This window comes from Cherax quadricarinatus, chromosome 72 (assembly GCF_038502225.1).
Source record: "Cherax quadricarinatus isolate ZL_2023a chromosome 72, ASM3850222v1, whole genome shotgun sequence".
NCBI classification, from domain to species: Eukaryota; Metazoa; Arthropoda; class Malacostraca; order Decapoda; family Parastacidae; genus Cherax; species Cherax quadricarinatus.
In genome coordinates this window covers 8,306,104-8,318,978 of record NC_091363.1, presented here as the reverse complement: position 1 = coordinate 8,318,978, position 12,875 = coordinate 8,306,104, and the positions used below count along the sequence as shown (strand labels likewise).

The window sequence follows — 12,875 nt, the reverse complement described above, 5'->3', positions numbered from 1 at the left end:
TTTTTTTTTTTTTTTCCAACAAGTCGGCCGTCTCCCACCGAGGCAGGGTGACCCAAAAAAGAAAGAAAATCCCCAAAAAGAAAATACTTTCATCATCATTCAACACTTTCACCACACTCACACATTATCACTGCTTTTGCAGAGGTGCTCAGGATACAACAGTTCAGAAGCATATACGTATAAAGATACACAACATATCCCTCCAAACTGCCAATATCCCAAACCCCTCCTTTAAAGTGCAGGCATTGTACTTCCCATTTCCAGGACTCAAGTCCGACTATATGAAAATAACCGGTTTCCCTGAATCCCTTCACTAAATATTACCCTGCTCACACTCCAACAGATCGTCAGGTCCCAAGTATCATTCGCCTCCATTCACTCCTATCTAATATGCTCATGCATGCTTGCTGGAAGTCCAAGCCCCTAGCCCACAAAACCTCCTTTACCCCCTCTTTCCAACCCTTTCAAGGACGACCCCTACCCCTCCTTCCTTCCCCTATAGATTTATATGCTTTCCATGTCATTCTACTTTGATCCATTCTCTCTAAATGACCATACCACCTCAACAACCCCTCTTCTGCCCTCTGACTAATGCTTTTATTAACTCCACACCTTCTCCTAATTTCCACACTCCGAATTTTCTGCATAATATTTACACCACATATTGCCCTTAGACAGGACATCTCCACTGCCTCCAACCGTCTCCTCGCTGCTACATTTACCACCGAAGCTTCACATCCATATAAGAGTGTTGGTACTACTATACTTTCATACATTCCCTTCTTTGCCTCCATAGATAACATTTTTTGACTCCACATATACCTCAATGCACCACTCACCTTTTTTCCCTCATCAATTCTATGATTAACCTCATCCTTCATAAATCCATCCGCCGACACGTCAACTCCCAAGTATCTGAAAACATTCACTTCTTCCATACTCCTCCTCCCCAACTTGATATCCAATTTTTCTTTATCTAAATCATTTGATACTCTCATCACCTTACTCTTTTCTATGTTCACTTTCAACTTTCTACCTTTACACACATTCTCAAACTCATCCACTAACCTTTGCAATTTTTCTTTAGAATCTCCCATAAGCACAGTATCATCAGCAAAAAGTAACTGTGTCAATTCCCATTTTGTATTTGATTCCCCATAATTTAATCCCACCCCTCTCCCGAACACCCTAGCATTTACTTCTTTTACAACCCCATCTATAAATATATTAAACAACCATGGTGACATTACACATCCCTGTCTAAGACCTACTTTTACCGAGAAGTATTCTCCCTCTCTTCTACACACCCTAACCTGAGCCTCACTATCCTCATAAAAACTCTTTACAGCATTTAGTAACTTACCACCTATTTCATATACTTGCAACATCTGCCACATTGCTCCTCTATCCACTCTATCATATGCCTTTTCTAAATCCATAAATGCAATAAAAACTTCCCTAACTTTATCTAAATACTGTTCACATATATGCTTCAATGTAAACACTTGATCTACACATCCCCTACCCACTCTGAAGCCTCCCTGCTCATCCGCAATCCTACATTCTGTCTTACCTCTAATTCTTTCAATTATAACCCTACCGTATACTTTTCCTGGTATACTCAGTAAACTTATTCCTCTATAATTTTTACAATCTCTTTTGTCCCCTTTCCCTTTATATAAAGGGACTATACATGCTCTCCGCCAATCCCTAGGTACCTTCCCCTCTTTCATACATTTATTAAACAAAAGTACCAACCACTCCAACACTATATCCCCCCCTGCTTTTAACATTTCTGTCATGATCCCATCAATTCCAGCTGCTTTACCCCCTTTCATTCTACGTAATGCCTCACGTACCTCCCCCACACTTACATTCTGCTCTTCTTCACTCCTAAAAGAAGGTATACTTCCCTGGCCAGTGCATGAAATTACCACCTCCCTTTCTTCCTTAACATTTAAAAGTTCCTCAAAATATTCTTGCCATCTACCTAATACCTCCCTCTCCCCATCTACTAACTCCCCTACTCTGTTTTTAACTGACAAATCCATACTTTCCCTAGGCTTTCTTAACTTGTTTAACTCACTCCAAAATTTTTTCTTATTTTCATTAAAATTTCTTGACAGTGCCTCTCCCACTCTTTCATCTGCGCTCCTTTTGCACTCTCTCACCACTCTCTTCACCTTTCTTTTACTCGCCATATACTCTGCTCTTCTTATAACACTTCTGCTTTGTAAAAACCTCTCGTAAGCTACCTTTTTCTCTTTTATCACACCCTTTACTTCATCATTCCACCAATCACTCCTCTTTCCTCCTGCCCCCACCCTCCTATAACCACAAACTTCTGCCCCACATTCTAATACTGCATTTTTAAAACTATTCCAACCCTCTTCAACCCCCCCACTACTCATATTTGCACTAGCCCACCTTTCTGCCAATAGTCTCTTATATCTCGCCCGAACTTCCTCCTCCCTTAGTTTATACACTTTCACCTCCCTCTTACTTGTTGTTGCCACCTTCCTCTTTTCCCATCTACCTCTTACTCTAACTGTAGCTACAACTAAATAATGATCCGATATATCAGTTGCCCCTCTATAAACATGTACATCCTGGAGCCTACCCATCAACCTTTTATCCACCAATACATAATCTAACAAACTACTTTCATTACGTGCTACATCATACCTTGTATATTTATTTATCCTCTTTTTCATAAAATATGTATTACTTATTACCAAATTTCTTTCTACACATAGCTCAATTAAAGGCTCCCCATTTACGTTTACCCCTGGCACCCCAAATTTACCTACTACTCCCTCTATAACATTTTTATCCACTTTAGCATTGAAATCCCCAACCACCATTACTCTCACACTTGATTCAAAACTCCCCACGCATTTGCTCAACATTTCCCAGAATCTCTCTCTCTCCTCTACACTTCTCTCTTCTCCAGGTGCATACACGCTTACTATAACCCACTTTTCACATCCAATCTTTATTTTACTCCACATAATCCTTGAATTTATACATTTGTAGTCCCTCTTTTCCTGCCATAGCTTATCCTTCAACATTATTGCTACTCCTTCTTTAGCTCTAACTCTATTTGAAACCCCTGACCTAATCCCATTTATTCCTCTCCATTGAAACTCTCCCACCCCCTTCAGCTTTGTTTCACTTAAAGGCAGGACATCCAATTTCTTCTCATTCATAACATCCACAATCATCTCTTTCTTATCATTTGCACAACATCCACGCACATTCAGACTTCCCACTTTGACAATTTTCTTCTACTTATTCTTTTTAGTAATCTTTACAGGAAAAGGGGTTACTAGCCCATTGTTCCCTCCATTTTAGTTGACTTTTACAACACGCATGGCTTACGGAGGAAAGATTCTTATTCCACTTCCCCATGGATATAAAAGGAAAAGTAATAAGACCAAGAACTATTAAGATAAAATCAAAGAAAACTCAGATGAGTGTGTATAAATAAACGTGAACATGTATGTGTAGTGTGACCTAAGTGTAAGTAGAAGTAGCAAGACATGCCTGTAATCTTGCATATTTATGAGACAGACAAAAGACACCAGCAATCCTACCATCATGTAAAACAATTACAGGCTTTCATTTTACACTCACTTGGCAGGACGGTAGTACCTCCCTGGGTGGTTGCTGTCTACCAACCTACTATTATTATTTTTATTATTATTTTTATTATTATTATTATTATTTTTATTATTATTACTATTATAATTATTAATTTAGGGAACTGGAGAACAGATCCAATTCCCTAGATCAAGAACCCCTCACCAGCATCAAGGAAGGTTGCTTCATCACTCCAAAGTAATTCAGACCACTGTTGAGAATTCCACTGAAGATATTTCTTTACATAATCCAGCCTACATTTCTTCTACGGCTTGGAGAGGATCGGTTTCTTAACCTGGCGGTGACTACTGTAGCCCAGTTCTGACACACGTCTGTTAACAGTTCTTACAGATGCCTCTGAGAGACGATGTGGGTTCTTTTCTTTCAGTTCTCTAGCAGTTATCTTAGGTATACTTTCTAACTGCTTCTTTAACACAGTTAAGGTCTTCTTCGAGGGGCTAGGCCAAGGTTTGGTAGACAGTAGCTCGACACTGCCACCAGCCTTGAATTTCTGCACCCAGTTCCTCACTGAACGCTCACACACACCAACATTCTCCACTATTTCTTTCGTCTGGTGCCCAGCTTTGTGAAGCCCTATGGTTTGAGCTATTGTTTTAGGTGTTAAAGACTTCCTTTTGCCCATAATCAAACGTGTATAGCTCCAAAACCAAAGGGAATACCGGACAAAAGCTGGAGCGGATGAAAGACAGAAGTACAACACTTCCTCTCACCACGGCAGCCACGTGAGCACTGAGGAGTCAATGTGGAATGTGGCAGCAGGCCGTGACGTCATGCTAACGGCTGCTACCTGGCATAATGCACTGATGAAAAAAGACCCCCCCCCCTATATGGTGGGCCTTTGATTTTCGTCATGGAATTAGGCCAGGGTGCTCACCCAGCATAATGCTGTGACTAGCACTGTATCTAATTTCAAAGTTATTGATGGTGCTCGTTCTCCCTTAAGTGCTGTATTTAGTTTCACTTTGCATTAGCGTAAGCTCAAATTCAATAACATTTTTACCAAAAATATATGTCAGCCATTAGCTATTGAGTTGGAACTAAATAACTCATTTGAAGTTTTTAATAAATGCTAAACTTTCATTAGTTGTAATGTGCTTAGATGTGTGTATTCAACAGGTATTCAACTGCTGCACAATTGAACAGTGCACCTATCTGGGGACAAACCAACTGGTATGGTGGTGGAGGTTATGTCATCCACCTGAAGGCTAGTACAGACGACATTATCGCAAGGTTCCAGGAGCTACAGAGTAACCATTGGATTGATGAGAAGACGCGTGCAGTCTTAATTGAATTCTCTGTATATAATTCACAGGTCTGAAAATAATATGAACCATGTACTTGACTTTAATATTATTGTAATTCTTGCCCTTTTTCACAATGTATATCCAACTGCCTTGACTTACAGGTTCAAGACTGCTGTTGTTCCTATCTCTGAAGTTTATTTTTCTGAATTTATTTCAGTATTTAAGTAAAAGATCTAGAATTATTGTATTTGTTATGGAGTGGTAGCCTCATGGGTCTACCTGCAGTGGTCACAGGAACACTGTTCTCTCCATTAATATTGTTATGGAGTTGGTAGCCTCCTGGGTCTACCTGCAGTGGTCACAGGAACACTGTTCTCTCCATTAATATCCCTAAACTGAATTGTGACCTTGTTGGTTACTATGACAGCTTAACTGCAATAATGGGAATTGCAGTGGCCTTCAATGATCATTTTTACAGCCAACTGTAATAATGGCAATGATTATAACCACAGATCAGCATTTGTAATTAATCATTTTGTTCCAAAGTGCCACTGTCATAAATGTTGAACATTGTAAGTCAGAACAAACAAATTGTAGGTAGTTGCTAACCATGTCACTATTCAGCTGACAAGATCTTTATGGAGTAAAGAGTTAGGAGGAGGAGCGAGATTGCCAAAACTGTTGTCCAGTGGGCTGAGGAAGGGTTGTTGAGGTGTAGAGAGAATGGAACAAAACAGAATGACTTCGAGCGTGTATCGATCTGTAGTGGAGGGAAGGCAGGGTAGGGGTCAGCCTAGGAAAGGTTGGAGGGAAGGGGTAAAGGAGGTTTTGTGTGCGAGGGGCTTGGACTTCCAGCAAGCATGCATGAGCATATTTGATAGGAGTGAATGGAGACAAATGGTTTTTAATACTTGACGTGCTGTTGGAGTGTGAGCAAAGTAACATTTATGAAGGGATTCAGGGAAACCGGCAGGCTGGACTTGAGTCCTGGAGATAGGAAGTACAGTGTCTGCACTCTGAAGGAGGGGTGTTAATGTTGCAGTTTTATAAACTGTAGTGTAAAGCACCCCTCTGGCAAGACAGTGATAGAGTGAATGATGAAGAAAGTTTTTCTTTTTCAGGCTACCCTGCCTTGGTGGGAATCGGCCGATGTGTTAATAAAAAATATTTTTTTTTTTTTTTTGCATTTCAGCAGCATATTCTGGGTTAGTTTTGTACAGCCTTATTTTTATAATTATAGCAACTTGCTCCATAAAGACAGATTTCATATTATTCAAATAGTTTCAGCATGTTTTGTCTGAATGCTAAATGTGTCAACAAAGGTGCTGTTAACTCAGAAAATATAATAAATGCTTTAACTACAGGATAGTTCTAAAAAACTTCATAAATTTGATATATAATAATAATAATAAGAATACTTTATTTCAGCATGATACAGTAGGGCCCCACTTATACGGCAGCTTAGGTTCCAGGCTACTGCCAGAAAGCATACATCGCCGGAAAGCAGAATGCCATTTTTTCCACTTATAAATGCATATAAATGCCAGATAACAAGTTTAGGGTTAAGGATGCTTTTTGCTATTATAAAGGAGTATAATCTCTTGTGCATGAATTTCTCAAAGATTTTGGACAGCAACGGCAAGTTCGCTATTGGCCTGTAGTTGTTTATATCTGTGGGACCACCACCTTTGTGTATTGGTGTAGCCCTTGCTATCTTGAGTAATGTCTGGAAAGTGCTGATTTCTAGTAATTTGTTAAAGAGTAATGAAATAGCGGGTGAAAGAACATGAGCTGCTCGTTTGTACACTAATGGCGGGACTTGAGCCAGATTTCCTGATTTATTTTTAAGCGATATAATAATCGTGGTGAATTCTGTTGGCTCAGTTAGTGCAAGATAGGAGGAGGTTGGGAAATTCCCATCTAAGTAATCACTTGCTTGGGCATTGGTACCTGGGATTTTACTGGGGAGATTTAATCCTGTCACGTGCCTTCAGCATTCTATGGAGAGTGAGCATTGACACAGGGGACATCCCACATAGCCCCACAACACAGAGGTGGCAGTAAAGCAATTGCAAAGATCTTCAGACCGATAGTGCTAACATCCCATATCATAACAATCTTTGAAAGGGTTCTAAGAAGCAAGATTGCCAACATGGGTTTAGAGCAGTGGTTCCTGCCTATCCCATAATAAACAAAATGCAGATGTAGTATTCACAGACTTTGCAAAAGCCTTTGACAGGTGCAACCACGGTGTAATAGTGCACAAAATGCGTGATAAAGGACTAACAGGAAAAGTTGGTAGATGGATCTATAACTTCCCAACAAATAGAACACAAAGAGTAATAGTAAATAGAGTAAAGTTTGAGGCAGCTACAGTGAAAAGCTCTGTTGCACAACACACACAACTTGCTCCCATCCAGCTCCTCATCCTCATATCTGACATAGAAAGATATGTATTCCATAGCTCTATGTCTTCTTTTGCGGATGACACCCGAATTGCCATGACAGTGTCCTCCATCGAAGACACCTCAAGACTCTGAATGGACATGAAGCAGATTGGCCACAGACAGCAATATGAAATTCAATGAAGATAAATTTTAACTAAGATATGAAAAACTTTTAAGATTAAAACTGTATCAGGGTATACAATAAATTCTAGCTACACAATAGAGCGAAAAACTAATGTGAAGGACCTGGGAGTGATAGTATCAGAGGATATCTAATTTCAAGGCCACAACAATGTACGTACCTACCTCATTTGCTAGAAAAATGATAGGGCGGATAATGAGAAGCTTCAAAACTAGGGATGCCAAGCTCATGATGATTCTCTTCAAATCGCTTGTTCTCTCTAGGCTGGAATACCGCTGTACACTAACTGCCCCTTTCAAGGCAGGCGAAATTGCTGACCTGCAGAGTGTACAGAGGACTTTCACAGCACACAGAGTATGATAAAGCAGCTATATTACTGGGAATGGTTGAAGCCCCTTGGTTTGTATTCCCTGGAATGCAGGCGAGAAAGATAAATGATAATATACACTTGGAAAATCCTTGAGGGATTAGTACCCAACTTGCACACGAAAATCACTCCCTACAAAAGCAAAATACTTGGCTGGAGATGCAACATTCCCCCAATGAAAAGCAGGGGTGCCACATATACACTAAGAGACAATAAGTGTCAGGGACCCAAGACCATTCATCTGCCTCCCAGCATACATAAGGGGGATTACCAATAGACCCCTGGCTATTTTCAAGAAGGCACTGGACAGGCGCCTAAATTCAGTATCTGAAAAGCCGGGCTGTGGTTTGTACATCAGTTTGCGTGTGGCCAGCCGTAACAGCCTGATTGTGGAGACCCTGATCCACCATGAGGCCTGGTCACAGATTGGTCCAGGGGGGCATTGACCCCCAAAACTATCTCTAGGTATACTCTACGTATATGAAGTTAATTATAAAAATAAAACATGCCTATATCCTATATTACTACATACCACAGTCAGCCCTACTCCCACTATACTATTCAGTCATTTATCCCTACCTCACCTATGCCATTTGTGCTTGGGGATTAACAGCAGCAACCCACCTAAATCCATTAATAACCCAGCAAAAAGCCGCAGTAAGAATTATCATGCAGTCTAATACTAGGCAAAACTCCCTCACTCTTCAAAGACCTAAACTTACTCACTGTACAGAACATCCACACTTACTACTGTGCAACCTACATGTACAGAACCATAAATTCCAATATTAACTCTGAACTAAAACACTTTCTTGATAGTTGTGACAGGACCCATAGGCACAATACCAGACAAAAATCTCTGTGACATTCTCCGTGTCCTGCTAAATCTATACAAAAATTCCTTGCAGTTTAGCGCTTCTTTTTTATTATATTTTTATTTTATTATCACACTGGCCGATTCCCACCAAGGCAGGGTGGCCCGAAAAAGGAAAACTTTCACCATCATTCACTCCATCACTGTCTTGCCAGAAGGGTGCTTTACACTACAGTTTTTAAACTGCAACATTAACACCCCTCCTTCAGAGTGCAGGCACTGTACTTCCCATCTCCAGGACTCAAGTCCGGCCTGCCGGTTTCCCTGAACCCCTTCATAAATGTTACTTTGCTCACACTCCAACAGCACGTCAAGTATTAAAAACCATTTGTCTCCATTCACTCCTATCAAACACGCTCACGCATACCTGCTGGAAGTCCAAGCCCCTCGCATACAAAACTTCCTTTACCCCCTCTCTCCAACCTTTCCTAGGCCGACCCCTACCCCGCCTTCCTTCCACTACAGACTGATACACTCTTGAAGTCATTCTGTTTCGCTCCATTCTCTCTACACATGTCCGAACCACCTCAACAACCCTTCCCTAGCCCTCTGGACAACAGTTTTGGTAATCCCGCACCTCCTCCTAACTTCCAAACTACGAATTCTCTGCATTATATTCACACCACACATTGCCCTCAGACATGACATCTCCACTGCCTCCAGCCTTCTCCTCGCTGCAACATTCATCACCCATGCTTCACACCCATATAAGAGCGTTGGTAAAACTATACTCTCATACATTCCCCTCTTTGCCTCCAAGGACAAAGTTCTTTGTCTCCACAGACTCCTAAGTGCACTACTCACTCTTTTCCCCTCATCAATTCTATGATTCACCTCATCTTTCATAGACCCATCCGCTGACACGTCCACTCCCAAATATCTGAATACATTCACCTCCTCCATACTCTCTCCCTCCAATCTGATATTCAATCTTTCATCACCTAATCTTTTTGTTATCTTCATAACCTTACTCTTTCCTGTATTCACCTTTAATTTTCTTCTTTTGCACACCCTACCAAATTCATCCACTAATCTCTGCAACTTCTCTTCAGAATCTCCCAAGAGCACAGTGTCATCAGCAAAGAGCAGCTGTGACAACTCCCACTTTGTGTGTGATTCTTTATCTTTTAACTCCACGCCTCTTGCCAAGACCCTCGCATTTACTTCTCTTACAATCCCATCTATAAATATATTAAACAACCAAGGTGACATCACACATCCTTGTCTAAGGCCTACTTTTACAGTGGACCCCCGGTTAACGATTTTAATCCGTGCAAGAGGGGTAATTGTTATGCGAAATAATCGCTATGTGAATGAATTTTCCCCATAAGAAATAATGGAAATCAAATTAATCCGTGCAAGACACCCAAAAGTATGAAAAAAAAAAATTTTACCACATGAAATATACATTTTCCCACACACAAAGAGAAGGATACATGCACAATAGTAGAGTAGTACATGCACAGTATATATTGTGCATGTACTAGTCTACTAAATGAAGAATAAATGACACTTACCTTTATTGAAGATGCAGCAATGACTGATGAGACACTGTGTCCTGGGAGTGCCTTTTCCTCCTGAGTACTGTAGGTCCTGTTTGGCATTTTCTTCCAGAACAGGCCTTATCACACTGTGTATGCCACTACGATTCTTAAATCTCTCAAACCAACCTTTGCTGGCTTTAAATTCACCAATATGAGCACTAGTTCCAGGCATTTTTCCCTGTTCACCTGGGTGTTAGTCGACTTGTGTGGGTTGCATCCTGGGAGACAAGATTAAGGACCCCAATGGAAATAAGTTAGACAGTCTTCGATGACACTGACTTTTTTGGGTTATCCTGGGTGGCAAATCCTCTGGGGTTAATTGTTTCTTGGTATTCTCAATAAGCCACACCAACAACGGTGCTACAGCAGCAGCAGCAGCTGACAGTGCAGCAGCAGCAGCAGCAGCTGACAGTGCAGCAGCAGCAGCAGCAGCTGACAGTGCAGCAGCAGCAGCAGCAGCTGACAGTGCAGCAGCAGCAGCAGCTGTACCACCAATAGTAGCGATACTTATCAATGATCTTTTTCTTCATCTCTATTGTAATTCTCACCCTTATTGCTGTAGGGTTGGCACTAGAAGCTTTCTTGGGGCCCATGGTCACTTATTTTCCAGAAAAAGCACCGAAAACACTGTAATAATACGAAATATTCCGATTGTATGCTTGGATGTTACCGCGGAGGCTGGCTGGTAAACAATGCCACCTGCGGAACATGTGAGCGTGGTTCAGGCCGCGTCTTGGAGGAAAATCGGTAAGCGGGTTTTTAAGCGGTATGTGAGGCAAAATTTTTGCGATTAAAGTAAGCGGTATGCGAAATAATCGCTATGTGATGCCATCGTTATGCGGGGGTCCACTGTACTGGGAAATAATTTCCCTCTTTCCTACATACTCTAACTTGAGCCTCACTATCCTCATAAAAACTCTTCACTGCTTTCAGTAACCTACCTCCTACACCATACACTTGCAACATCTGCCACATTGCCCCCCTATCCACCCTGTCATACGCCTTTTCCAAATCCATAAATGCCACAAAGACCTCTTTAGCCTTATCTAAATACTGTTCACTTATATGTTTCACTGTAAACACCTGGTCCACACACCCCCTACCTTTCCTAAAGCCTCCTTGTTCATCTGCTATCCTATTCTCCGTCTTACTCTTAATTCTTTCAATAATAACTCTACCATACACTTTACCAGGTATACTCAGCAGACTTATCCCCCTATAATTTTTGCACTCTCTTTTATCCCCTTTGCCTTTATACAAAGGAACTATGCATGCTCTCTGCCAATCCCTAGGTACCCTACCCTCTTCCATACATTTATTAAATAATTGCACCAACCACTCCAAAACTATATCCCCACCTGCTTTTAACATTTCTATCTTTATCCCATCAATCCCAGCTGCCTTACCCCCTTTCATTTTTACCTACTGCCTCACGAACCTCCCCCACACTCACAACTGGCTCTTCCTCACTCCTACAAGATGTTATTCCTCCTTGTCCTATACACGAAATCACAGCTTCCCTATCTTCATCAACATTTAACAATTCCTCAAAATATTCCCTCCATCTTCCCAATACCTCTAACTCTCCATTTAATAACTCTCCTCTTCTATTTTTAACTGACAAATCCATTTGTTCTCTAGGATTTCTTAACTTGTTAATCTCACTCCAAAACTTTTTCTTATTTTCAACAAAATTTGTTGATAACATCTCACCCACTCTCTCATTTGCTCTCTTTTTACATTGCTTCACCACTCTCTTAACCTCTCTCTTTTTCTCCATATACTCTTCCCTCCTTGCATCACTTCTACTTTGTAAAAACTTCTCATATGCTAACTTTTTCTCCCTTACTACTCTCTTTACATCATCATTCCACCAATCGCTCCTCTTCCCTCCCGCACCCACTTTCCTGTAACCACAAACTTCTGCTGAACACTCTAACACTACATTTTTAAACCTACCCCATACCTCTTCGACCCCATTGCCTATGCTCTCATTAGCCCATCTATCCTCCAATAGCTGTTTATATCTTACCCTAACTGCCTCCTCTTTTAGTTTATAAACCTTCACCTCTCTCTTCCCTGATGCTTCTATTCTCCTTGTATCCCATCTACCTTTTACTCTCAGTGTAGCTTCAACTAGAAAGTGATCTGATATATCTGTGGCCCCTCTATAAACATGTACATCCTGAAGTCTACTCAACAGTCTTTTATCTACCAATACATAATCCAACAAACTACTGTCATTTTGCCCTACATCATATCTTGTATACTTATTTATCCTCTTTTTCTTAAAATATGTATTACCTATAACTAAACCCCTTTCTATACAAAGTTCAATCAAAGGGCTCCCATTATCATTTACACCTGGCACCCCAAACTTACCTACCACCCCTCTCTAAAAGTTTCTCCTACTTTAGCATTCAGGTCCCCTACCACAATTACTCTCTCACTTGGTTCAAAGGCTCCTATACATTCACTTAACATCTCCCAAAATTTCTCTCTCTCCTCTGCATTCCTCTCTTCTCCAGGTGCATACACGCTTATTATGACCCACTTCTCGCATCCAACCTTTACTTTAATCCACATAATTCTTG

The 12,875-nt window shown here is 40.9% G+C and overlaps 1 protein-coding gene across 1 annotated transcript in view; it reads left to right on the top strand.

The window, feature by feature from the left end:
- The window catches only part of LOC128701426 (location of vulva defective 1-like), a 384,351-nt gene that overhangs the window by 321,980 nt on the left and 49,496 nt on the right, over window positions 1-12,875 (top strand). Inside the window, exon 35 of the mRNA XM_070100373.1 lies at window positions 4,780-4,975. Coding sequence (XP_069956474.1) covers window positions 4,780-4,975 — 196 coding nt within the window. The remainder of the gene's footprint in view (window positions 1-4,779; window positions 4,976-12,875) is intronic.